This window comes from Varanus komodoensis, unplaced genomic scaffold (genome assembly GCF_004798865.1).
Source record: "Varanus komodoensis strain SLA01 unplaced genomic scaffold, ASM479886v1 scaffold1, whole genome shotgun sequence".
In the NCBI taxonomy this organism is placed as follows: Eukaryota; Metazoa; Chordata; class Lepidosauria; order Squamata; family Varanidae; genus Varanus; species Varanus komodoensis.
The window spans coordinates 109,502,743-109,527,987 of record NW_025335268.1 but is presented as its reverse complement, the minus strand read 5'-3'; the positions used below and the strand labels follow the sequence as shown (position 1 = coordinate 109,527,987).

At 38.8% G+C, this 25,245-nt stretch overlaps 1 protein-coding gene across 6 annotated transcripts in view; it reads left to right on the top strand.

Annotated features, from left to right (window-relative positions):
- The window catches only part of FGFR2 (fibroblast growth factor receptor 2), a 130,899-nt gene that overhangs the window by 69,439 nt on the left and 36,215 nt on the right, over positions 1-25,245 (top strand). For 2 of the 6 annotated variants that reach the window (XM_044440178.1, XM_044440157.1), the window contains 3 exons: positions 15,091-15,281; positions 16,062-16,206; positions 22,348-22,550. In XM_044440178.1, the coding sequence (XP_044296113.1) occupies positions 15,091-15,281; positions 16,062-16,206; positions 22,348-22,550 (539 nt within the window). Of the gene's footprint in view, positions 1-15,090; positions 15,282-16,061; positions 16,207-18,992; positions 19,138-22,347; positions 22,551-25,245 lie in introns of all 6 variants that reach the window. The other 4 variants (XM_044440174.1, XM_044440148.1, XM_044440172.1 and 1 more) reach the window with 3 other exon arrangements.

The window sequence follows — 25,245 nt, the reverse complement described above, 5'->3', positions numbered from 1 at the left end:
GGAATGTGAACTTGGACATCCTGCTGTGGCAATGACATTGTCCCTCTGCCAACTTTCAAATATAGCAGATTGGGCTTTTCAGTATCTCCAACTGGTGGTGAGCTCATGCAGCACTGCCATGGTATGGCTGAGCTCAGATGGCTTTGACATGATTTTTACCTCTCAGCACTCCTGGCTCCTATGGAGCTTCAAAAAACACGGTGATATATCTCCTAAAGAATCTTAATGCAAAATTTAGAAGTTTTCTCTCTCCATTTTGCAGAGAGAAATTGGGTCTTGCATTTCACATTTCAGAGTAGTTCTTTTTTGTATACTTTTTTCAATCCAACAGTGTTTTTAAATAAAATAAAATAAATACTTCTCAGACACTATTCATTGTTATGTTTCCCATATTCTTCCTCACCCGAGCAAAGCTTTTCTTGTTTGCTCAGATGTTCTAAAGCTTTGGCTTTTGGCTGTGCCATATTAGGGATCATATCGGTTAACGCCAAGATTAGCAGGGTAGACATTACAGCCGCTTTTCAGCAGAGACACATATTGCTCTGGAGAAGCTGATGAAATGCACACAGTGACAGACTAACAAAAGTTTTTTTTTTTTTTTTTTGCACAAAGGGTAGACTGGTATTAAGACCATTAGCCACTGCTGACAACTGAGCATTTTAAAACAAGAACATTCATGTCAGCTGCTGCCGGTTCCTGACTGCCTGGTGTTTCATTGTATCTCTTAAAACCTCTGTAATGCACACACTTTTCAATAATGTATTTTAATGCAGGTATTGTGAAACTGGGCCCAGAATTTATCAAGAAGCCTGACCCTTGTTCTCCTGTACCAGTGCAATTCCTTTTAACAGAAATGAGAATGACCCTGATAGAATATGCCAATACTATACTAGAGTCTATCTGCTTTGAGGCCTTTAAGAAGGCCTTAAAAAGAAGAGAAAGGAAAATCCAGTTAGTGCCCAGCAGTGCCACTATTCATTTCTTTCTTTTTGCTCCCTATGTTCACAGCATGCAATTGTGCTGCTGGATCTCTTGGGGTGTATGGCCATCCAGTAGACAGAGGAAAGCAACCTGGTCCTATCCAGGTTATAACTCACATCACCATCAGCTAGCCTGTCTTGCAGTCAAACATGATGGGAGTTGTAGTCCAAAACATTTGGAGGACACCAAGTTGCCTATCTGTGTTTGAGATAGCTGATATTTGAGAGGATGTGTACAAAGCACTTACTGGGCATATCTGCTCCCTGAAAGCTTTGAGCTTGCTTGGTCTCCTGCCACCTTTTTAAAAGAATGTGTCTTTCTTTCTTTCTTTCTTTCTTTCTTTCTTTCTTTCTTTCTTTCTTTCTTATTAATCACACACACAGATTTATATACAACTTATAAAAATTATAAAATATATAAGATTATAGCACTCTCTCATGAACTTTCTGAAAAGCCAAAGGTTTGCTGCCAATCACTCCTTAAGGGGTCCTTTTAGAATGTGCATCTCTTACTCTGCCCTCCTTCTTTTATTCCCAGTTGATGGCTGATCCTACCTGGAAGCACCTGCCTAGTATCTGTGAGGCCTTTAATGCTAAGTAGAGCTGTAGAGTGGATTGCAATGAATAATGTTTAAAAATGTCTATCCAAGGTGTGGTATGTCTCTACATTTTGTAGTTTCAAGAGTGACATAACTAGAGAAGCATAGAGGTGTTCTCTATTGAACCCAGAAGTCTGAAAAATCAATTTGGAGGCATTCTGTGGCAGCAGCAACAGAGAACAGAAAATTAAAAACATTCTGGTAGGCATACGGTTCATACATGGACTTCTGGATCACAGCCATTGTCAACATACCTGAGAGTTTTGTAAAGATACAGATTCCTGAGTGCTGCTAAGGATTAAATTGGTGATGAAAACAGAGACAGAAGTATGAGTCGAACTTGCCAGGCAAATTTCTTTAAAGATTAAAGAATGCTGACATATTTTTTTTAAAGACAGTCCTAGATGAGGGTACTTTGATGTTGAGGGATAAGGTTTTACAGAGGTGAAGGAATAAAAGCTGTAAATTTTTATTACACTCATGCATAATATTTCAAGTGCTTTTGACTTTGTATTTTCCAATCAGAGTGAAGTTAAATATGCCAACAATTCAGTATGATTTTAGAACTGGGTATAATATCTTTCCATATTATATAATACTTGTATAACACTTCATTCTATGGAGTTTAACAATACATTGTTTTCCTATAACAGGCATTCTGTTTCAATATTTCTATCTGAGAACAGGAGCTGTATAGGAGTTTGAATAGTGAGAATATCTGTTTAGTATTAACAATTCAATAAATATTTCTGTTTTTGAATAAAATAATTTTCCCTTGCCTTCACTGTCCCTCTCATCATGCAGCTTCTAGTAACAGGAAGTGTTCCTGGTGGAAATGTACCATTCAAGATGTGCCTGTTAAAAGTAATAGCTGAAGTTCAGTCTGGTTACACATGCATTGCATCCCATATGGGAACGAAGTGCACCTCAAGCCCTATCAATACATAAAGGACACACAGTGAGGGGAGACTGGGGAGCCGTTCATTGCCCCTATGACAACTCATTCAGAAGAACTGAAAGGCTGATTGCTGGTGTTAGCAATTTGCTACCACCACTTGAGGAATTTCCTCCTGTTACCCTGTACTCCCAAGTATACCAGTAGGTGTTGCTGCTGGGAGAAATGTTGGCCTGATTCACCACACAGGAACTCATTTCATCCAAGCCACTGGAAGGAGACAATGTATTTAGCTTCTGTGTAGCTACTATCTACGTGTCTTTCCTTCTTGCAGATTAAAACAAACAGGTTAGAGCGAAACCTGCAAAATTATTAACAGTTTTCTGGAGCTATTAAAGTAAGATCCCTATCCCTATTGTATCAGCACTCTAACTTTTATAGGTTTTGAGAGGACATATATAACAGTTTATGTATTCATTTTGGTAATAGCATTTAATGTAAATCAAGGAATGTCATTAAGGCAATTTTAGTTCAGTGGAATGTATGTTCTTTTACTTCTGCATATCTTATTCTATATGCTAAATACCTATCACAGAAACAGAGAGAGTCAGAAGGGATCTTCTGGGCCATCTAGTCTGACCCCCAGCTCTAGCCGGCTCCACTCATGACATGCCTACCATGTGCATGTCTAGCCTATCCTTGAGCACCCACACCAATGGGGCCTCAACCACCTCCTGTGGAAGCCCATTCCATACCCTCAGGGTCCTAACTGTCAGGAAATACTTCCTGGCATCCAAATTGAACCTTGGTTCCCTGAGCTTTGCTCTGTTGGAGCGTGTCCTGCCCTCCTCTGCAGGGGAGAACAGGTCTCTACCCACCTCTGTGTGGCACCTCCTCATGTACCTTTATGTCATCAACAGATCCCCTCAGAGTCTCCTCTTCTCCAGGCAGAAAAGACCTAGATCATCTGACTTTCCCTTAAATAGCAATTGCTTTCCCACAACATTTTATCACAAAACCAAGTAAATAATAAAACCAGAGCACACAAAATCCTTGCCCCCTTCCCTTTCAGTCCCTAGCTTCCACCTGTTCTAACTGCTTACTCCAAGCTCCCTCAACTGTCCGTCAAGATTGCACAGAAAAAAGCAAACTGGTTGAGAAAAGCTTGGGAGCACAGCTGCGCTCTTGTCAGCTAAGAGAGAAAAGATGTCCTTGGTCTGCTGAAATGTATGTGAATGAAGGAGAGTTTGGACTCTGTCAAAACTCTCCAGGTATCTGTCTGTTCCACTGATGCTCAACTTAAACTGATGGATTCAGTAGTAAATATGTCGGAGGAGTTAGATCTCACAGGACTGCAGTGGTTGTATCTCTTAATGTAATATCTATGTGTGCTTCTTTTTTCAAAAGCTTTTTCTCAGCTAAATTCATTTGTTTTTGGGACTTTGACAGCAGCCTACACAGATCCACTTGGCAAAGTTTATGGATATATTTCGGCATGAGATATTAGCATTGCCACCAGATTTTCAGCTTGAAATTGAATGTGCTTATGTTCCTGGTTCCACTCATGGTTCCAGGAGAGTGCCACCTTCAGATTCCTTCAGTTTCTGAGGGCATCAGCTACAGAGTATTTGCTCCACACTGTCACACAGAATGCATAATGATGAAATCATACTTCATTTCAATTATACAAAGAAAAGTTAAGATTGGCAAAGGTTCTTTACAGGGGCCAGAATGTTGGCCAGGGAACTTGGATTGCAGTATTATATTAAATATTATATTGGACACCTGGAAATCTTCTGTGTTAGCTATCAAGATAGTTAAAGAAGGTGCAATACTCTGTAGTGGTGGAGTCATTTCTGTCATCACAACTGGGTCTTTTTTTGTCTGCTGCAAGTGCTACTTAAGAAGTAGAATTGGCCTTTTGCCAGATTGTGTCTGTGTGTGTGAATGAGTATGTCTGTTAATGTTTATGTTGTTAGTAGATAAGTTCTGGGCATTTGGCCATGTACTGTGTTTTATTTTTATTTCAGAGGTTGAGCCTTCCCTGATACTAAAAAAACAAAAAAAAACCCCAAAAACAAAGTCTTATCATCCCCTTCAGACTTTTCTCTTTTGATATACAATTTAAAATCTCATTTTAAAAAGTTACTTTCTTTTCTGACTTGTTCATGTAACTGGTTAGAGTCAGGTGGGAAATTATTAAATTGGTGGCAAAAAGAAAAAAAATCTTGACATTTGTTTATTTTATTCTGACCGTTTTGGAATTTTTGCACTATTTATTTGTTTGTTTGTTTATATAAATATTATTTTTAATTTTCTTTAACCTTGATATAGATTAATACAATTGTTAATTGTTTTGAAAGTTTTGGGCTGAAAGGTACCACAGCAAAGATTTATATAATGTATCATTTAATTGTAGGTAAATTTAAATGAGCAGAACAGAGTGCTTTCTGAGTGAAAATAACTAAATACTGATGTGAGATTTTTAGAGGCAAATGAGCATTTGTGGAAAAATAACTTGATGAGGTTATTGTGATTATTGTGCTCAGCACAGTTCAAACTAGTGGTAATTCTAATTCATAAACAACTATATTTTATGATTATAGATGATAGTTGCTTTATATTTCTAAAACTTGGATATATTGATGGAGGCAGTGTATTGATAAGGTAATTGCTATGATTAGGGTATGGGCCTAATAAATACTTGTGTGTTATATTTCATCACTGGTTTGGCAGTCTAGTTGATACTGGTTATGATTATCTAATTCTTGGAAGGTACTTTAATGATATTTTAGACTTTGGGCTGGATAGGAATATGCCTACTTCTATGAGGCAAATATTGGTCTTCAGACCTATGCAGTTGAACTTGACTTGATGCTTGGAGAATTTTGCATCCCAGTGAGAGATACCGTATTTTCTTTCATCACTACATCAGAATTGTTTTTGATTAGATTATTAGATAGGTTTCCACAGCTCTGCTATGTCAAATAAAAGCTTGTAAGATTGATATGCTGATAATTTCAGATCATATTCAAGTTTGTCTGGAGTTGTAATTTTCAGGTTTGCCAAGCCTTTGGGTTGTTTTGGCGCCTGAATGTTTCTCCTTTGAATGATGAGGTGTTTCAAAATCAAATTTTTGCTGAGCTGCTTCAGTATTTGAAGAGGGGGGCACTGACCAATAAAGTCTTTATATATGGTCAAATTGTAGTGTATACAATTTGAATTGTATGCACAATGAATTGTAGTGTATACTTCTCATTAGTATTATTTTAAATGCAATAAATGCAATAAATGATATTTAACAAGAAATTGGAATCTTGTATACTCCAGTTTATTATTTCCAAAATGACACAAATTTACAAGAACAGCAGAAAATTAAGTATGAGTTGAATAATAGGCTTTCACAACAGGTGGGATTTGCTTTAGCCTGTTTAATACAGTGCATTGTGAAAATGCGAAAATGGAGAACATCTCAGTAAGAGATGTTTGACACATTGTCACATATGGCTGTTATTTCAGCTATTAAAAATGAGAATGATAGACTATGCTGTGAAAGAGGCAAATTCCATGGTAAGCGTAACCAGGAAAGGAATTGAAAATGAAACTGCCGGGTGGTGCTTCCCTTATATAAATTTCTCCCTCTGCCTTAATAGTTGAACTGGAGGTCATCCCATGAAGCTGACTGGTGAGAGATTCAGGAAAGATGAAAAGAAATACTGTTCACATAGTTAAACTATGGAATTCGCTGCTACTGGATGTAGTGATGGCCACCAATTTGGATGGCTTTAAAAAGGAATTGGACAAATGGCTATCAATGGGTACTAGCCTTTTTGACTATGTGCTACCCATTAACAGAGGCAGTATGCCTGTGTGCACTCTTGTATTCATCCTGCTTGAGAGATCTTGTGGTTTGCCATCATGTGTGATGAACCATTGGTCTGAGCTGGCATGGCTTTTGTTATGTGATTATGTGCGTATGTCTTTAAATTTATCATAGATTTTTTTAAAAATGATTTGTATACTGTAGATTAAAACATAAATAAATATATTTATATCTACAGTATCAGATTGCAATGAAACAAGAAATCATACATGAACATGCCAACATGTCTCCTGCATGCAAGTCACATATGGATTGTTTAGATGGCCTCATAGCATTTAGTGTACTCTTCATCCACCCTGTTCAGGAGTAATAGTCACAGCAGCAAAATGAGTGGGTCTCATTGATGATGATGGGGATGGCGAAACTTCTGAAAGGCAGCTACTGGTAGAAGTGGGCAGAAGTGGTAGTTGAAGGCAACGCTGCTGGAGGCTCTTTCATAAGAATGGCAGTGATGTTCACACTAAATCTGGTTGGTACTGAGCAGAAGAAGGAAGGGGTAATACACTTCTGAATGTCCTTACCTTGAAAACCCTATGATGAACAATGAAACAATAGATAGTGCCAGAAGATGAGACCCCTCAGGCTGGAGGGAGCTATTGGGGAAGGACAAGGAACAAATACTAATAGTGCTGTTGCTAATGACACTACTAGATCTAATGCTGGTTAAAGGAAGTTTGAAAAACATACAGTGGAGAAGCATGAATCAAGACAAACTGGAAATTTACAAGCAAAAAATTAAAGAATGAACATTCCAGTACTTGGTGAGAGCAAACTAAAGTGGGCTGGAATGGGATATTTCCAATCAGACAAGTACAAAATCCTTTACTCCAGAAATAACAAACACAGAAGAACTGGAGTGGCTCTAATACTGTGGCAAGACACAGCACAAGCAGTAAAAGATTTTTCACTATAATACAAAATCCAACCAAATAATATCAATCAGAATTAGTGGAAAACCTATCAACATAACCACCATTCAAGTCTATGCTCTTAACAACAGATGCTGAAGAAGAAGAAGAAACTGAAATATCTAATGCAGGTGTTCAAAAGGAAATTAATAACAGACCAGAACAAGACATGCTACTAATCTTAGGTGATTGCAATGCAAAAGTGGAAAACAAAGCAAAATCAAATCTTGTGGGAAAATTTGGCCTAAGGGTAAGAAATGAAGTGGAAGAATGAATTGTAGAATTTTGTGAAGCCAACAATATGTTCATTGCAAACACATACTTCAAGGAACCACTTAGATGATTGTATACATGGACTTCACCATCAACTGTTAATTTCACAAATTGGAGTCAAGCTGAAAAAGATCCAAACAGAAAAGTTGTGCCAAAATATAACTTAAGTTACATCCCTGAATAGTTTAAAGTCCACATCAAGAACTATTTGCATTGCTCAACTTAATTGACCAAGAGTCAGAAGATGTGTGGACTGAAACAAGATACATTATTAGGGAAGAATGCCAAAAGACAATTCCTTTAGCAAAAAGAAAGAAAAGGCCTATATGGATGACAGAAGAAGCACTCAAAATTGCAAAGGAAGGCGAGGAGAGAAAGCAAATGGTGACAGAAATAGGGTCAGAATCTTTAATGCAACTTTTCAATGACTGTAATGTAGAGACAAAAAGAACTATTACAATGAACAGTGCAAAGAAATAGAAGAAATTTCTATTTCTATTTGAATTTTATGCACTGAGTTAAAAGCTATTTTTTTGAGTTCAGTTTGTTCACCCACAGTACTGTATGTGGTTCAGTTTGTGGTTCAAAATTAGAAATTTGATTCTTCACCTTCAAATGTGATATTACTTTTGTAGGGTGTGTAAACATAAATCAAACAATTTCTTGGGGTGTGGGGCATAGAAAAGGTTGGGAGCACTGGTATAGGAAATGGAACAACCAGCTTCACTAGTCATTTCAGAATTGGAAATATCTAATATTTACTTTTAGGTAGAATAGAAACCTATCTAAAGATAGAATCCTGTGCATGTTTAGACAGAAAAAGCCCTTCAGCTTCCAACATTCTATAGATGATCAGAAAATATCCACAACTACCAGATGAAAATAGGAATGAATGCTATGTCTGATTTCAGAGGGAAGTCTGGGCAGAGACAGATGGTCAGCCAGGTGTCCATTTTGTATACCTACCACTGGTAACCAGGTCAGAAACATTCAGTGACAGATAATAGAAAATGCATGACTTTGCTTCCAGATACATGAAAGGTGTACTTCGTTTCCCTACTAAAGGCAGTGATCACAAATAAATTTTAATTTCTTCAGCAATAACAGTGGTACTGAGCCACTACTGAGTGGAAGTTTGCAGATTGCATCGTCCAGTTTCCTTTCCTTTCCTTTTTGTGGTATGCAAAAACTATTTCCCTTATTACAGGGCATGCTTTATACAAACAAGCTATGTAAATGGTCGAAATGGAAAGCTATAAAGTTTCGATTAGCCAAGATTTATTTCCCCTGTGCCTGTTTGACCTCACTGTGCAGGAGTAAATAAGAGAATAAATATACTGAATGTTGATAGATTTACAGTACTGGAAAGGCAAAGGCTCTGTAGTCTTATTTTATTTTAACATTTTATAGTTTTGAATGAAAAATTAATAAAGATTTACTTTAACTGTTTCTAGATGCAGAACCAAGTATAATTGGTTCCCAGGAGCCAGTGCATTTATTTAACACACATTAGCCATACCTCATATTTTAGAGCTAGCCTTTGTCTTTGCAATGCTTTTTTAAATGCAGCTTTTATGCTTCTTCAGGAATGTGTCAGTCTCTTATCACCACTTCTGCCAGCCCATAAACCAATAGCTGCACAACAATGCAATGTTTAAAGTTTTAAATGACCATATTTAGTCTGGATGCACAGGCAAGTTCTCAGCATTCAAAGGTCTATGAACTCCAATGGAGCTTACATTTTAAGACACTACTTCATGCAGGAGTAAAAAAAGGAGCTATGCTGGAAGAGAGATTTATCAAATTAACAGAAGCAACATGCAGAATTTCTCTCACTTGTATTGCTCCACTCTTGATGTTGTGCCAGATTCACAACTATACATATTTCAGGCATAATAATCATTAAATGACAGTATTAGATAAATAGGTGGGGCTGCTATAACAGTGGCAAGACTGCATAGTGATTGAAAAGAGACAGAGCAGGTTCAACATGAATCTGCTACAAATTTGAGTAAGGCTAGTGGTACAGAACACAACCTCCCACTCAATGTGGTTCATTTAAAGCACTTCTCCATGCAGGAGTATCAAAGATTGCCTATTACCAGGGCCTGAAAGACACATTTTTACTATTCATAGGTACAAAATATCTTCAGTTTCAAAGGCAACCAAAGCTTTGGATTTCTCCTCACTTTTTCTGAAATTCTAGATGCTGTAACTGAGGTCTGTGATGCACGTGCAGTTTGTGACCTCGAACCTGTGACCTTCCCTAGTCTTCTCATGCTAACATGCAGCATGGAGTGTTCCTTCTGCATGGAGGTTTCTACCAAGAGCATGTGGTGCTGGTGTAGAAGCTTTCTGTACCCTTTGGAAGAACCATGGAATGAACGACAACTAGGAGGGTGGGGGAGGGCTTGCATGACTCCTTCCACACAGTGAAAGAGGAGGTAATGGGCACAGCATGGAACTGTGCGGGCTAACTCTGTCCTGTCGCTAGTGTACCTGCTAGCCACACAGGTGTGTCATCTGGGCATTTGGAGCATGAGAGAAGAGATGCTAGGTACATGATGGCAGAGGCACACAGACGTCATCATTATGCAGAGAACCCTGGACCAGTGCTCATGTGGAGGAACTTTGCATGTGTACACTGGTACACACAGAGGGTCTTTCTAATCCCTCTCCAAAATGAGGATGGGATGCATGTGTGTGCTGTTGATACAAAGAGGAGCTGAAAAATTCACAAATCCTTTATGCATTTTTCAGAGATGTTGCCTGTATGTATATGTTATTGGCAGGAAGATGGACGAAACATGCAACTATGTTGTTTCAGGGAAGTGGCAATGAGTGCAGCTTGGTTTCATGCCAATGGGCAGCCTATCCTGTGTTCCTGTCTGTACTCATGGAATCGCTATGGCCAGCAAGCTGAAATCTGCCCAAGGGCATCCATGGGACAACATTTGTTGTTAGATGAAGTACCTGAAGAAGCCAGCTTCTTCTATGTAATGCCTTTCTAAACTATGTACAACTTTGGTAACAGGTTTTACTTTGAATCGGTGCCTTCTTTGAGTGCATAAGCATTCAGATACTTACATGTTCCTGATAAAATGTTAAACCCAAAGATTTCAACATCATTTCAGCTGCTGTGTTTCAAATTAATTAGCATACATGGCTGAAAGTTAAAATAGTTTTCAGTGAAATAACACACACAGTATGTTAATGTTAGTATAGTGGTGATCTTTTCCTATGGTGTTAGGTACTTTAAAAAAAAAGGGCAAGGAGTAAGGTCGCAAAGGAAATCAAACCCTGATGTGGATAAATGAAACATGAGGCCTACTGACTTTCTAAAAACATTTTAAATAATATTCTCTAAGGTTTCATTTTGTACTGAAGGCAATTGTAATATGTTTTGGAAGATGGTGTAAGGTTTCCATTAAGGAGAGATCATGCTTGCTAGTTTTTTGTACCCAATGAGGGGTAGGGGAGATGGAATTAGGGCTTATTTAGTAAAAGGCGGGGAATTTTATAAGTTTTCTCCAGACTATAAAAATAGTAACTTATACATTAAACCACAATTTGCATTTTACATTTATTTTTAATTTGTACCATTCCTACATCTGACAAGGTGATCCACATACAGAGTGGCTTTAGATGTGAATCATATGTGCAAAAGTAGGAGAAATGGTGGAGTTGTATCTCGTAGACTCATTCATAATTTGGCAGTGGGAATTATGTGCTGTTCCTGTTTTGAAACATATCTTGAAAGCACTTAATATTTTTAAATTTTACAATTTGTTTAATTTTAAACTCTGTTGCTTGTGGGTTGATATGTTGCTGTTTTACTTTAATGTGTGATTTTATGGGTGTTATATTGGATTTGCTTGTTTATTGTTGTGATTGCCTTCCTGGGATCCCTTGTGGATGAAAGGTGGTTTATACATTTTAGAAATAAAAAATAACAAGGTATGCACATTTCCATAGCAGAGTTTTGGGAATTATACTTTAGATTTACTTCCTTAATGCTGTCTTGCTTGATTAACTTTTTCATATATCTTTTTTGTAAACTTCTCCAGCTTTGATCTCTGTTATGTTGGCTTTATGTTGCTAGTTTTATCTGACGTTTAGTTCTGCTCTGTATTTTATATTTTGTTGGTTATTGTTTTATGTCTATTGTTGGGAGCTGTTGTATGAGAGCATTGTCTTGAAAGCAAAGGTATGAATATTTAAAATAGTATAATACATTTTTTATTTTTATCCCACTTTCTTCATTTTTTCCTGAAACCACTATGCTTAAGACTGTTCTTACCTGGGAGGAAGCCTTTCTGAAGTCAGTGGGGTTCCTTCTGAATAGCTGTGGACAGGATCATACAGCATGACACATGGCATGTGGATTAATTTGAAGGTTTCCTTAAGTCTCAGTATAATTAAACGATTGGATCTCCTGATGTATAGCCTGGGGTTGATTTATTTATTTATTTATTGATTTATTTATCTATTTATTGTATGCCATCCAATACCACAGCCTCTGGACGGCTTACAAAAAAAATATTTACAACAGCTATGTTGGGGTCTTTGATCTTCTGTAAACAAGATCAATATTAAATGGCTGGGAAGTGAGCTGGACTTCTTAGTTGAATTGTTAAGAGACATCACTGCTTCCAGCATAAGGCTCTTGCACGGGAACATCTGTATTTTCTTTTTCCTCTTCAGAAGAACGTGTTGGCAAGAATTGAATGTTCCCCAAAGAAAGGTTTTTCTTTCCATCCTCCTTTCTAGGTTGTATTCGATGTGGCTTCCCAAAAGAAACAACCGATCAATAAGTGTGTGTGTGTGTGTGTGCATACACATGTATGCATATTCTAGCCTTGTATTTAGGCACTAGCCTGCTAGTTGTAAAACTACAAAGAACTGCATGCAGTTGAATAAGCAGGCTGATGGAGGAGGGTTGGAGTCCTGCACAGAAACCAAGTGGGCTTCTAAAAAGTGCCCTGCTCCACATCCAGCCTAGAAATGCAGCTTTCCATTTCTCCTCCACCAGTCCCCAGCAGACCAGTATTCTTTTTCTTAACTTTGTGGTTCTATTTACAATACTGATGTAATGTATATAAACATTTACACAGGGTTTTAAAACCAATGGATTGGATCCAGATTTAGGCACATGCAACTTGCTGGTGGAAGCAAATTTTCCTGCTCCTCACAGCTACACCCCACTGGCTCCTGAAAATGCTGCCCAAAGTGTTGTGGGGCACACCTTGCTGAATGGGTACACTTTGGTGTGGAGAAGGGAACTTTGCTGGAGAAGGGAATTTCCACAACAAGTGGGCTGAAGTGTATTAAAAAGGGTGCTGTTTTAAAGATTTTCTAGGTAAATACATTGTTGTGAAATAAGTTGATGAATAAGAATGTTCAGATTGAATCTCAAAACACAGAATATAATGTGACTTATCCACTCATTTTGGATTTGTGAAGAATGAGGTATTTTAAGATTGGGAAATAATAATTAATTTGCTAACTGTTGCTAGAATTGCAAACAGTGGTAGCTGGAAGGGAAAATATCAAGTTAATAAATGAGTAATGATGATCTTGAAACTGCTATTTATAAGGGAACTAATTCTCTATTTTAATCAAGGAAAATATAATTGTAAAATGTTCTATCAAAGAATAATGAAAGGTGAGACAAGATGCAACCTTATGATTTATTGGGAACATTGTAAGGAGGAAAACCTACATACAGTTATAAAGCAATACACATTCCTTCAGATGACTGGACTTAGTATGAATTAATACTGTACAGATTTAGTCCAGGAATCAGTTTGGTATTCTCCAAAATAATTGTCTTGGGAGAGGACCAGAGGGTTTGATGGTGGATAAGGTGACTGAATAATTGGTTCTTCTTATACTATGTACTAAATTTTTCAAAGGCCCAAACCACAGAGTGATCTCATGAGTTACATGCCTCGAAAAGCCATGTGTTCTGGCCTGATGATATAACAAATGAGTAACCATGGCATCGTTGCTTTTTGGAGTAGTAGTTGAAGCTTATGGGCATGACCCAGACTGCTACACAGTTAGTCCTAAGCATGCAGAGTGGCTTCTCTTTCCTTTGTCTTCAGAAAGCATCCCCACAACTCTGGTGAATTTTAAGCCAGAGTAAAATGTGTTTGCTGTTAGCAGCCCTACTACACATCCATTTTACTCTTTGTATCAGACCCTATAAATCTAATTGCGGAAAAATCTGTAGTGGTTCCTCAGCTTCCTGAAATATGTAGACAATTCCTTTAACCATCAGATCCCATGCATGAGATGATGTTGTACCTGATCCTCCATTCTTAGTAGTACTTGTTTCTGCTAAGATACAAAAACTTAATAGTTTGTTATTGATTACCAGAAGTGAACTATTAACACCACTCAGCTTCTTCTGAGCCAGACCCAAAAGTTGAGCAGGATTCTGTACATGCAGTGGCTCATGTAATAGGACTTACCTCTTCTTCTCTCACCTTGCAGCTGCCCCATGTCCTCTGAGATCTGCTCTTCAGGGTTTCCAAACCCTCCACAACAGATTGTGGGAGGGGGGTGCAGGGGGCAGAAGGGAAATCCATTCTTCCAGTCATTTTCCTTTCACTAGGGGGACAACACCATTGGATACAACCCTTTGTCTTGCCCAGATGTCTTCCTATAAGAAAGCCTGGCTTCTTTCATGAGGTACAGGTTTGCCTCATGAGGCTGGGCCGGTGTGTGTGGCTCACGGAATGAGGCAGAGGGACAGGCCTGGCCATGATGAGACGAGACAGCCAGGCATCAGGAGCACCTCCAGCAGCAGCAACTGTGGGGACAGCGGGATGTGGCACTTCTGCTTGGTAATTGCTCTGTGTTGCCACAGTGCACAGGCAGGATGTGGGTCCTTATCGCCAGGGAATGCCACCCAGAGAGCCTACTCTGCCTCCTGACCTCTGCCTTGTTCGAGGCAGCCAGGGGACTCCCCACTCACTGGTGGCCCTGGCGGACCCTGTCTTGGTGTAGTGCCACATGTGAATACAGGCAGTTTCTCAAGATGCATATGTATTCGTGGAATAACACAATTACTCTGTTTACTATATTACCAAGGATTGTCAATAGCAATGTGCATATTGACTTCAAATTTAGTCAATATGCACTAATATTAACTAGATGTACAATTACGCTTTTTCAAATGGGAGAATCTTCATTTGTGTGAATGTTTATGTTAAAAGTTGCTTTGTGAATTGCGCCTTAAACGTCTCTCCATGCAAGACAACCTTAGCCACTGGAGCATCCTTTCCCCTCTCCTCCTTAAAGGGTAGTCTTTAGACAGTACTCCAACTGTAGTATTAAAGCCCCTTCTTTGAAGTGCTGGGTTTGTTCTATATTTTGGTTACAAGGTTGTTTCAGTGAAGTCAGCCAACAGCCTTACAGGGCTTTTTGGCTCATGTTCACTTGCAGTTTTCTTGGCAGCACTGCTTAATTCTTCATCTTTATACATCTCTCTCTCTCCCCCCCCCCTTCCCTGATTTTCTCCCTCTCCATTTCTGCTTCCTCACAGAACGATCACCACACAGGCCTATTCTACAAGCTGGCCTACCGGCAAATACTTCCACAATTGTTGGAGGTGACGCAGAGTTTGTCTGCAAAGTCTACAGTGATGCCCAGCCTCATATCCAGTGGATAAAACACATAGAAAAGAATGGAAGTAAATTTGGCCCAGATGGATTGCCATATCTAGAAGTTCTAAAGGTGAGTTCTCTCTCTTTTTCTGACAATCCACAATCTTTTTACAATATTAAAAAGTTGGAATAGAATTTGCTTTAATGACCAGAAGCTTTCATCATTGACAGTGCATAAATATTCTGGAATAAAAAGTTATTAGTCTAAAGTTTATTCTCTAAACAAAAGCAAAAGTTTGTTCCATGTTTTGCTTTCCAGAAACTTTTATCTGTCCACAGACTAATTTTTCAGGCATCATGATTGTGTTTTAAGTGGATTGCAATGCCACTTTTTTGACATCATTGTGATTTATTCACTGGCACAGAGTACACAAAATAAAGACAATACTCTATTTTTAATATTAAAAAGCTGGGAAAACACTGCAGGTCCTGTGCAGAGCTGAATTTTTTGTATGTCAAAGATACTGAGATGTCAATTTTTCACCAACCTATTGTGAAATATCCACAGGGCAATGATTTTTGAGTTGGCAGCTATTTTAAAGTATGCCTGGTTTTGTTACAAAAGAGCAGCTCATTTTAAAGGACTGTTTTCTTGGGAAGTTAAGTGATGGAGCCAGTCATCTAATGAGTTGGCATCCTGAACTGTTCATTTAGTTTCATCTGTTTGGAAGCTTCCCCATTTCAATTTTGCAAGGAATCTTTGTTATTTTAAAATAAAATGAGCACAATATTTCAGTACTAGTGTTTATGCTAAATGGAAGACTTCGAGTGTTTTGGTGGTGGGACCATGTTGGTGTCTACAATTGGGGCAGCAGTTACATTGTTCTCCTGTGTTATTGGTCTGTTCTAGCATTCGGGGATAAATAGTTCCAATGCTGAAGTGCTGAAACTGTACAATGTGACAGAGGAGGATGCTGGAGAATATATTTGTAAGGTCTCCAATTATATAGGGGAGGCCAACCAGTCTGCCTGGCTTATGGTTCTGCCAGATAAAGGTAAAACTGTCTGTTAAAGAAAGCTGGATGTAGAAGCTGGAAAAAATTGGTGCTTTGGGATTCTGCAGGCAGCTTGTAGGATAACTCCATGACCTTGGTGTATTTATAATCCTCTCTTGGAGATGCAACTGGTGTTACTCCAGTAGCCATGGAAAAATTCCCACAAATACCATGTGTGTGCCTTTAGTCATCTGTTTGTGATCCTTCTGTGTTCCCTGTTTTATTCTGAGGTATAATTTGTATCTGTATAGATTTGTTTTCAGCATAATCTGAAGGACTCTGACCGGACCATTCTGAATCTTCCTCACTTTCACTCACTTGTCCTCTTATTCTTAATCTATGTACATGATAGTTTAGGCAATGCTCTGGAAATTACAATTATTATTTGGGCCCATACTGAGGTGTGCAATACATACCAGGCTTTTTTCCCAGTATAGCGGCCGCATGAATCTGAATCAGTATAGAGCCCCCTGCCCCACTTCTGCCAACAGAGAATCCAGTATTCTTAATTCCCAGCTGTATACCCATGTTACTGGGTTTTGCTTGCTTCTTGTCCTTGTGATAGAAGCTAACTGTGTGAAAGCATTTAATAGTGGCCTTTTTAAAAAGCAAAGCAAAACATATGACATTTGAATACCTGAAAAGATAAATTATTTTGTTCTCACCTCTTTGGTCCCTTGGTAGGAGGCCTCTTTTATATAGATGTCTAAATTCCCTTTTTTATAGCATATTAAAATAAAGCATTAAACCTACTATGCTGGCTATTCTATACAAGTCTTTGTTGTTGCTGTTGTTGTTACACTTCCTTATTTGGGCTTTAAATGGGCCTCTTTGTCTTTCTTTGTTGTACAGTCATGTTTTACCGACTGCCCCATTATTATTTTTCTGGATGAGGGAAAATGTTTAAAATGTTTTTGGTCACTATGATGTAACACAAATCTGCGAAACCAGACGATCTGCCTCAGATTGGATTCCCATGACTACTTTAGGTAGTGATGACCTGCTTTCTCTTTTAGTTTTCAAATTGCTTACCTGAGTTTGACCTATATTTGACTCCATGATGGATTTCTACAGTACTGCCTTATATTCACAAGATTCACATGACTACTTGAGGCAGTGGTAGCTTGTCTTCTCCTCAGGCTCAGCCATTGAATAATATGTCACTAGATTAAAGAACAATTAAAAAAAACTTTTTGTTAATCCTTATTGTAATGAACAACCCCCTCTTTATTTAGGGTTCATACAGTATTTATGATCTGCTTTTATTTATTAGACTTGGTTGTCATCATCATAACCACCTTCATCATCATATTTATATTCTGTCTATTCCCAATACTGTCTATTCCCAAGGCAGCTTAAAACCTAAGTAGTTAAAACATTAATACAAATGTACAAATTTAAAAATATAATTAAATCAGCAAGAATGTATAATACCAAAATTAAAACAATAAAACAGTGTAAACATTAGAACTAGCCCAACATTATTGCACAGGTTCAGACTTTCAGACTTCAGACCTGCTGAAACAGAAAAGTTTTTGCCTGCCTCTGAATGTATCACAGGGAGGGTGACAATCATGCCTTTCCAGACATGGTGCTCCAGAGCCTTGGGGCAACCACCAAGACAGCCCTTCCCTGCATTTCTAAGAATTTTCTAAGCAATGTACAAAACAATCCTACCTTTATCCTACCTTTTTGTCAAGGGACTAAAGGTAACTTACACAATCCACCCTATCTCAACCTTATCCTCACAACAAGGTTGTGAGTTAGTTAGGCTGCAAGTCAGTATGACTGGTCTAAAGGCACCCAGTGAGCTTTGTGGCTTAGTGGGCACTAGAACTCATATCTCCTGCTTCCCAGGCCAACCCTCCAACCACTTCACTACAAGTTTCTCATAATGAAGTAGTTTATAATAGTCTTCTGTAGAGATTACCTTCCTGGCAATGTTTGTAATGATAAGGAGTTCAGAGAAAGGGTGCTATGACAGTGAAGATCTTATTCTGAGACATCTTGGGATGGACTTCCAAAATCCTGAGTACCATCAGGTGGGTGTCTCTTGATTAATGTAACACCTGAACAGGAAGGTGGAGATGCCTAGCAGTCTCTTAAGGAATCTGCTCCTCAGATTTTGAGGACTTTCCAAGCCAATACTAGAAGTTTAAGCCTGGCCAGACAGTGCAGTTTCCTCAGCACAGATGCAATATCCTGGTGAATAGCCCTCCTGTTACCAACCTGGCTGTGGCACTCAGCACTTACTGCAGCTTCTGGACCACTTTTAGGTGCACCCCAAGGTAAAGTGCACTGTAGCTATCCAGTTTTGAGATTACCACTGCATGGGCCACAATGGTCAAGAGCTCTCTGCCCAGGAAATGTAAAACATTCCCTTACATTTAACCTCATTGTATGTTTCTGATATTCCCCTTTCTTAATGGAAGGACATGCTAAGCGATGTTCAGATGGTCTTTTATGTTTATCCACGTTTGATCCTTCTTTCTGTGTTTATGTCACTTTTCCACTTGAACATTTTGTGGAGGAATTTTTCCATGTGGTTTGCATGCATAAATAGGTGGTGAGTGTAGGTTTGGTGAAGGGTTTTGATGATTAATTCTCTCTGAGGTGAGCTGGGATTTCTTGGTAATTGCCTTTTGGTTGAGGGCTTTGTGGATGGGATTTCCCCATGGCTGTGCACTATTGTCTCTTTGCAGTGCCGAGCTCCTGTGGTCCTACTTCCCATCCACAAGAATTCCTAAAATGTCTAGCTTTTCTCTTGCTTCCCCTTTGTTTTCTAGGCTGCCGGTGTTAACACTACGGACAAAGAAATTGAGGTTCTCTATATACGGAATGTTACTTTTGAGGATGCTGGGGAGTATACATGCTTGGCGGGTAATTCTATTGGGATATCCTTTCACTCTGCATGGTTGACGGTTCTGCCAGGTATATACTGCTATCTTTCAGTGGTTTCCTTCCCCTCCTTGCTTCATTGTTGATGGCTACCAAACTGGCACAGCTTCTGTCTCAGAAATGGGCTTTTCATTTCCTGTAAGGAAAACAGAAAAGCAAACAAATTACAAAATGTTTCACTTCAGCTTAAAAGGATAAACTGAAATGCTTTCGAATTTCTTTTTAACCAGTTTTTCAATTGTTTGAATGCTTACTATCAATTTGAAAGAAAAGGTTTCTTCAGACACCTGACATACCAAAATTTATCAGTAGTAAACTTCTCCCGGCAGGATTGTAAATTGTGCTGGGAGTTATAAGTAGCATGTTATCAAGAAGACAAACAAAAGCTAAAAAGAATGCCCCCAACCCCAACCCACCCCCAGACAACCCTGGGTTCATATTTGAATCTATGAGAATATGCTGCATTGAAATGTGAATACAGAAGCAGTGTTTTTACATATCTTTGGAATCAACCTGGTGTATTCTTTAAATACTGCATGTTCAAAGCAAATGGCTACTAATTTGCTTTTTCTGCAAAGCATGCCTTGTCATGCTTGAATTGATGTTGTTTCTGTTTTAAGCAGAAACACACATCTAGCACTTCAGTCTCTGAAAACTGGTATATCTCAGAAAAATACTTTTAGATACACTAATGAAATCTCTTTCTTTATAACCGTTCAGTAAAGTGCAACTGCTTTAGTATTAATTTTGAAGAAACTTGCACAGCTAGTAACTTTCCGGTCAGTATATTGAGTGCTATGATTTTTAAAGTGAAGTTTCCTTGCATGTGCATTGCTAAAGTATATTGTTCATTGTGTGTTTGTGCTGTGGTATGAATTGTTCTTAAGGGTTCTAGGCTTCTAGGTTATTTCTTCTCACTTTCTGTAAGAGACAACCCACTTTACTACCCTCCTTAACTATTAACTTTTGAGGCTTCCAAAGCACATTCATCGCTAAACAGGTAGTTAGCAAGGAAAGTTGATGCTGCTTCTGCTTGCAGGCTGCTTTCCACATTTGCAAGTGTTTAAGCATAGTTTCTTAATCAGTTTGCTTTTATTAATATTAACACAAGATGAGACGAATGCACTGCTTGCATTGTGGCCACCTATTGATGCAGAATGCTGCCGCTGAGTATTGTGGTTGCTGCTGAGGTGTTGAGCTAAAAGGCATGGGTCAGATTGCAGAAACTAATCTATCTCACTTACTAGAAGAGAAAGAAAGTAGACCAGGACAGACTAAACCAAACTCTCATTACATCGATGTAAGTCAGTGCTTTTAAACCATTATAAAAATTAATACCAATTAACTGAAAAAACCTAATCACTGTCATTATGTAAAGAATAAGCATTGGCAGAGAGAACGTGTAAGCTAGCTCTGCCATTGTACAGTTCCAGTCATGACACTCGGTACTGTTCAGGATCAGATGTGAGTCTGATTGTCCACTGATAGGGTTAACTAAGTGCCTACCTGCCCGTGTATGTGAAAGTTAATTTTTGGAAACCAACTTCAAAGTATTCCCCTAGGCCATGTCAGGATGCATTCTCATAACTTCCTTCTCCTGCCACAGAACAGTCCCAATACTGATACTATGAGGGCAAGTTGAGACCATGGTACTGTGAAAATATACTGCATTTTAAATATGTGCTCTTTTATGGTGCTGTGCACCCCATGTCAAAGATCACGGAATTGTCAAACAGGAGATGTATCATTTAACGAACACCAAACTGATTTCTCCTGCTGAAAGAGAAAAAAGTAATGTCCATATTCTTGTGACTTTGAGTAGTTAGTGGTTACTATAAAAGAAGCACATTGACAAATCCATCAGTTTTCTTTGAACTGTGGATGAATATGCAAGCTTGCTGTGTAATTACCTTTGCTCCTTCAATATGATCCTTGGGAATTTTAGGCTTGTGAAAGTATTGTGCTAACTCAGCTTGCTGCAAATTAGCTTAAAACAAATTTTGAGATAAAATTGGAGGCTTTTTCTCATGCAAAAACAGAGAGTGTGGAAAGAAAACAAAATAAGTTTTGTTGGGCAAACTCCTCAGAAACGTTCTGTACAGACTTTCCTAGATTACCGGAGGGTAATCCAGATGTTTTTGCCAGAACCTCCCCTTTCACCTTGAAGTTCTAAAGGAATCTGTGAAACCTGCAGAAACGTCAGGGGAGAGGCCATTTCCAGATACAGTTCACAGTTTCATTCCTGGGCCTCTATGTGCATGGAGACTGTAAGCAAAAATCAGGCTTATTTTTCCTAATAGCCCAGAAATTAAAGGAGTTCTGGGTTAGTTTAGTTTCCAAAGGATTGAGAGCTTAATTGGGCACTCAGTTCCTACTGAGTTTAGTCCTGTGCTTACTTAGATGTAAACCCCACCATGTTCATGGACTTACAACTAAGTAATTATGTATAGGAAAGTCTTGTTTAGTATCTAATGCACCTTGCCACTTTTATGGAGTCTTGCTTAAATGAAAATTCTTGTCATAAAGGTGTGTTTTTGACTGACTCAACTGGCACATGGATGCCTAAACCAGGCTAGTTCATGCCTAAGCTTTATTGTGCTTTGATGTCCCATAAGCCCTGCTTTTCAGCTAGCTAATTCCGGACTTGTTTGGCTTTCATTGTGTGTTCAGGTGGCCCATAGAGCTAAATACAATGCTCTTGAAAAATTGTTTTACTAAACCTGTCATTTGCTTCAGGCTAAAGATTGGGAGATTGGGACAAATATTGATTCATCTGGAATGAATTATGTGGCCATTTTCCAGTCTCAAGAAACTTGGCTAAAAAGAATACGTGTGTGTGTGTGTGTGTGTGTGTGTGTGGAGGGAGAGAGAATGAAAAGGTGATCACAAGAATAATTTCAACATGCAGCCTTTAATTTTAAAAGTTAAATAGGATTAGCAAATAACACCACAGTGATTTTGTCCAGAAGTTACCTCAAAAGGCTCTCTTGGTGGGGTGAAAGCAGCTCAGGCCAGCTCCGCGGTTGGCAGGGGTGGGGGGAGTTGCACTGAGTTGTCTTGAAAAGGACCCTCAGTGTAACATTTTTCCACTGTGGAAATTGTCAGCATTCTGTATCTTGCATAGTTTGTCCAGAGCCTGATGCGGTATCCCTATGTATGACACACTGTGAAATAGATCTGTGCTTGTCTCTTTATTTTTTAACGCATTCTAATTTTTTTCCATGACTGTCACTTGCCCTCTAGCTCCCATAGAAGACAGACCGTATCCAACATCCCCAGACTACCTGGAGATTGCTATTTACTGTGTAGGGGTCTTCCTAATTGTCTGCATGGTGATGACAGTGATCCTGTGCCGCATGAGATCCACCACCAAGAAGCCGGACTTCAGCAGCCAACCTGCCGTGCACAAGCTAACTAAGCGCATTCCTTTGCGCAGACAGGTAACAGAAAGTAGATAAAGAGTTAAAAAACCTATTACCCTTCCTTTAAGAAAACAAGCCAGCAGGCCATTTTGTGTACGATCTGTGAGAGTCTTGTAAGAAGATGAAGAAGCCTTTAATGACTGAATGGTGAAATCAGAGCTCTCTGGATAAGCTCAGGGGCACCCTGCTCTTAAGTGCAAATTCAGAGCAAAGTTCTTCTGGTCACTTGATCAAAGGGATTCCAGTTGCATCGTTTCTGGGCCTGGCATAGTTTCCTGAAATCCATTCTGAATTCTGAGTCTAAAAACTAAAGCTAAAATAAAGCACTAGTTTCAGGATGGTGGTAAATTGTTTAATATCTGAGCGGAAACTGTTGATGCTGCAAAGTTGAGGAATTGAGATTAAATTTCCAGTGCAAATTGAAAGCAATCATTGGAATGTAGTAAGTGGATCATTGAGAAAGAGAGAGAGAGTGGCAAAAGAGTCCATTTCCGGGTGCCTTCCTTTGAGCTGCTGCCTTTCAGAACAGCTGGTACCAAAGGCATAGGAATGGAGTGGGAATGCGTCTTCCTCACAAGGACAGGGATAACTGCATTGCTGGGACTCTGCATTGCTGGACACAGCAACATGTTGCAGGTTGGGTGTTGCATTTTTCACTTTGGTGTTTTCACCCTTGCTGCTGTTCACCAAAACTGCAGAGATTTCTGAGATCTGGGACTGTATATTTCATAATGTATGTACTGTATGTTGTTTTAGAGAGGAATCATATTTTGTGGGTTGGAGAATACTTGGCAGTTCTTAAGAATTGTTATCTAGTAATGTTGCAAAACTGAATACAGACACCTCATGTAGCAGTTCAGATGAATTAAATAATGGACTGTAGAATACATTTTGTTTTTCAATGAGCAAGGAGTCACCTTATCACTACTACAGCGAAAGAAAAAGAATGTTCCTTTGTTTCTGCTATGTTTTGAATAGTGTGAGGGAAAGAGGTACAATGGAGTCCTATTTAATCAGAGACATTATAGAAAAGATGGCATTTTGTGAGTTGCCATCATTTCTGAGATTACTTTGCACTCAGCTGCTTTTAAACTGTATGAATTGGACCGCAGATTGTGACATGTATGCTTAAAGGACTTGAAGAAAGGTCAGATTGTCTGGTCTTTTCTAAACTTTGAGCAGTTCATCTGTTCTCTGCCTATGGCACATTGTAATCTAGACAGGGTGGATTTGATCAGAGAAGCAGAGAAAAAACTGCTGGATATGCCCCTTGACAACAGGCCAGAGAATTTGTCCTGTCGTTCTTTCCACCATTGTGATCCTTAAAATCAGTGGAGAAATAATGGAATGGGGGGAAAAGATGCCTAAAGGATATTGCTTGCATGAAAACGTATCCTAATTGTGGTTTTGTGCTACTTTTTCTCATGCAAAACAGGACACCTCTTTTTGTAGAACCACCTTCTATGCCATATTGCATACTGCTCTAAGTAGCAGGTTTCCGGGAGGAACAAAGGGATGCAGCAGCTGGGGGAGTCAGTAAAAATTGAGTATTCCACCATGTACAAAGCCACCACTGATGAAAACTTAAATGTGCACACACATATATAAAACATCTACATCTCCTAAGCAGGAATCACTGTATGTACACAAAGCTAATCCATTCCCTAGTATTTGTGCATAAATGTTGGGTTTGGATTCTTTCTTCTCCTTTCTTCTTCTTTCCAGCAGTGTTGTATGGAAGAGAATTTAAGTATCAGTTCCTTTTTTCAGCTCATATCTATCTGTCTTTAAAATATATCAGAAGTGGACAAACTGTGGTTAGTGTTAACTATAGTTGCTTGAAGCATGCCAGGATCATCAGCCATGGTCTGAATTTGGCTTGTTTCAAAGAACTATAATTAATAGTCACCACTGTTCCTGATTCAGAATTACAGACCACATTTAAAAATGGAAATACATGATTCTCATCTCATGTGCCAGTAATACGGAACTGCATTGCCTTGCAGAAGCATTCCTCCTTGACTTTTTCACATTATATTGTACAATAACTTGAAATTGAAATGAATTTAATTTAATTGGTATTGTTTCTACTGGATATTTACAAGATACTCAACACTGAAAGTGCCAAATATTTTTATTCTAACACAAAAGTTAAGTAAGCAAAAACAAACTGTCACTTGTATTTACCCCTTGAGTCAGTACTTGGTAGAAGCATCTTTGGCAGCAATTATAGCTGCAAGTCCCCCTGGGTAAGTCTAGATTAGCTTTGTGCATCTGGATCCTGCAGTGTTTGCCCATTCTTCCTGGCTTTGTCTGGTTGGATGGGGGCCGTTAGTAAACAGTCTTGCCACCGATTCGCAGTTGGACTGACATCTTAGCTTTGAATGAGCCATACTAAGACATTCAGGTTCTTGGTTTTAGACCATGCCAATTGTTACTTTGGCTGCGTATTTAGGGTCATTGTCCTGCTGGAAGGTGAACCTCTGCCTGGGTACAGCTCCCAGGTTTTCCCCTTGAATTGCTCTGTATTTGAGCACTGTTGGCTTTCCACCACACATTGCATTCTGCAACAAGACCAAAAGTATTCAGTTTTGGTCTCATTAGACCAAAGAACCTTACCATATCTTTGTTGTGTCTTCCACATGTCCTTTTGCACACTCCAAATAAGCTTTTCTTTATATATATATATATATATATATATATATATATATATATATAT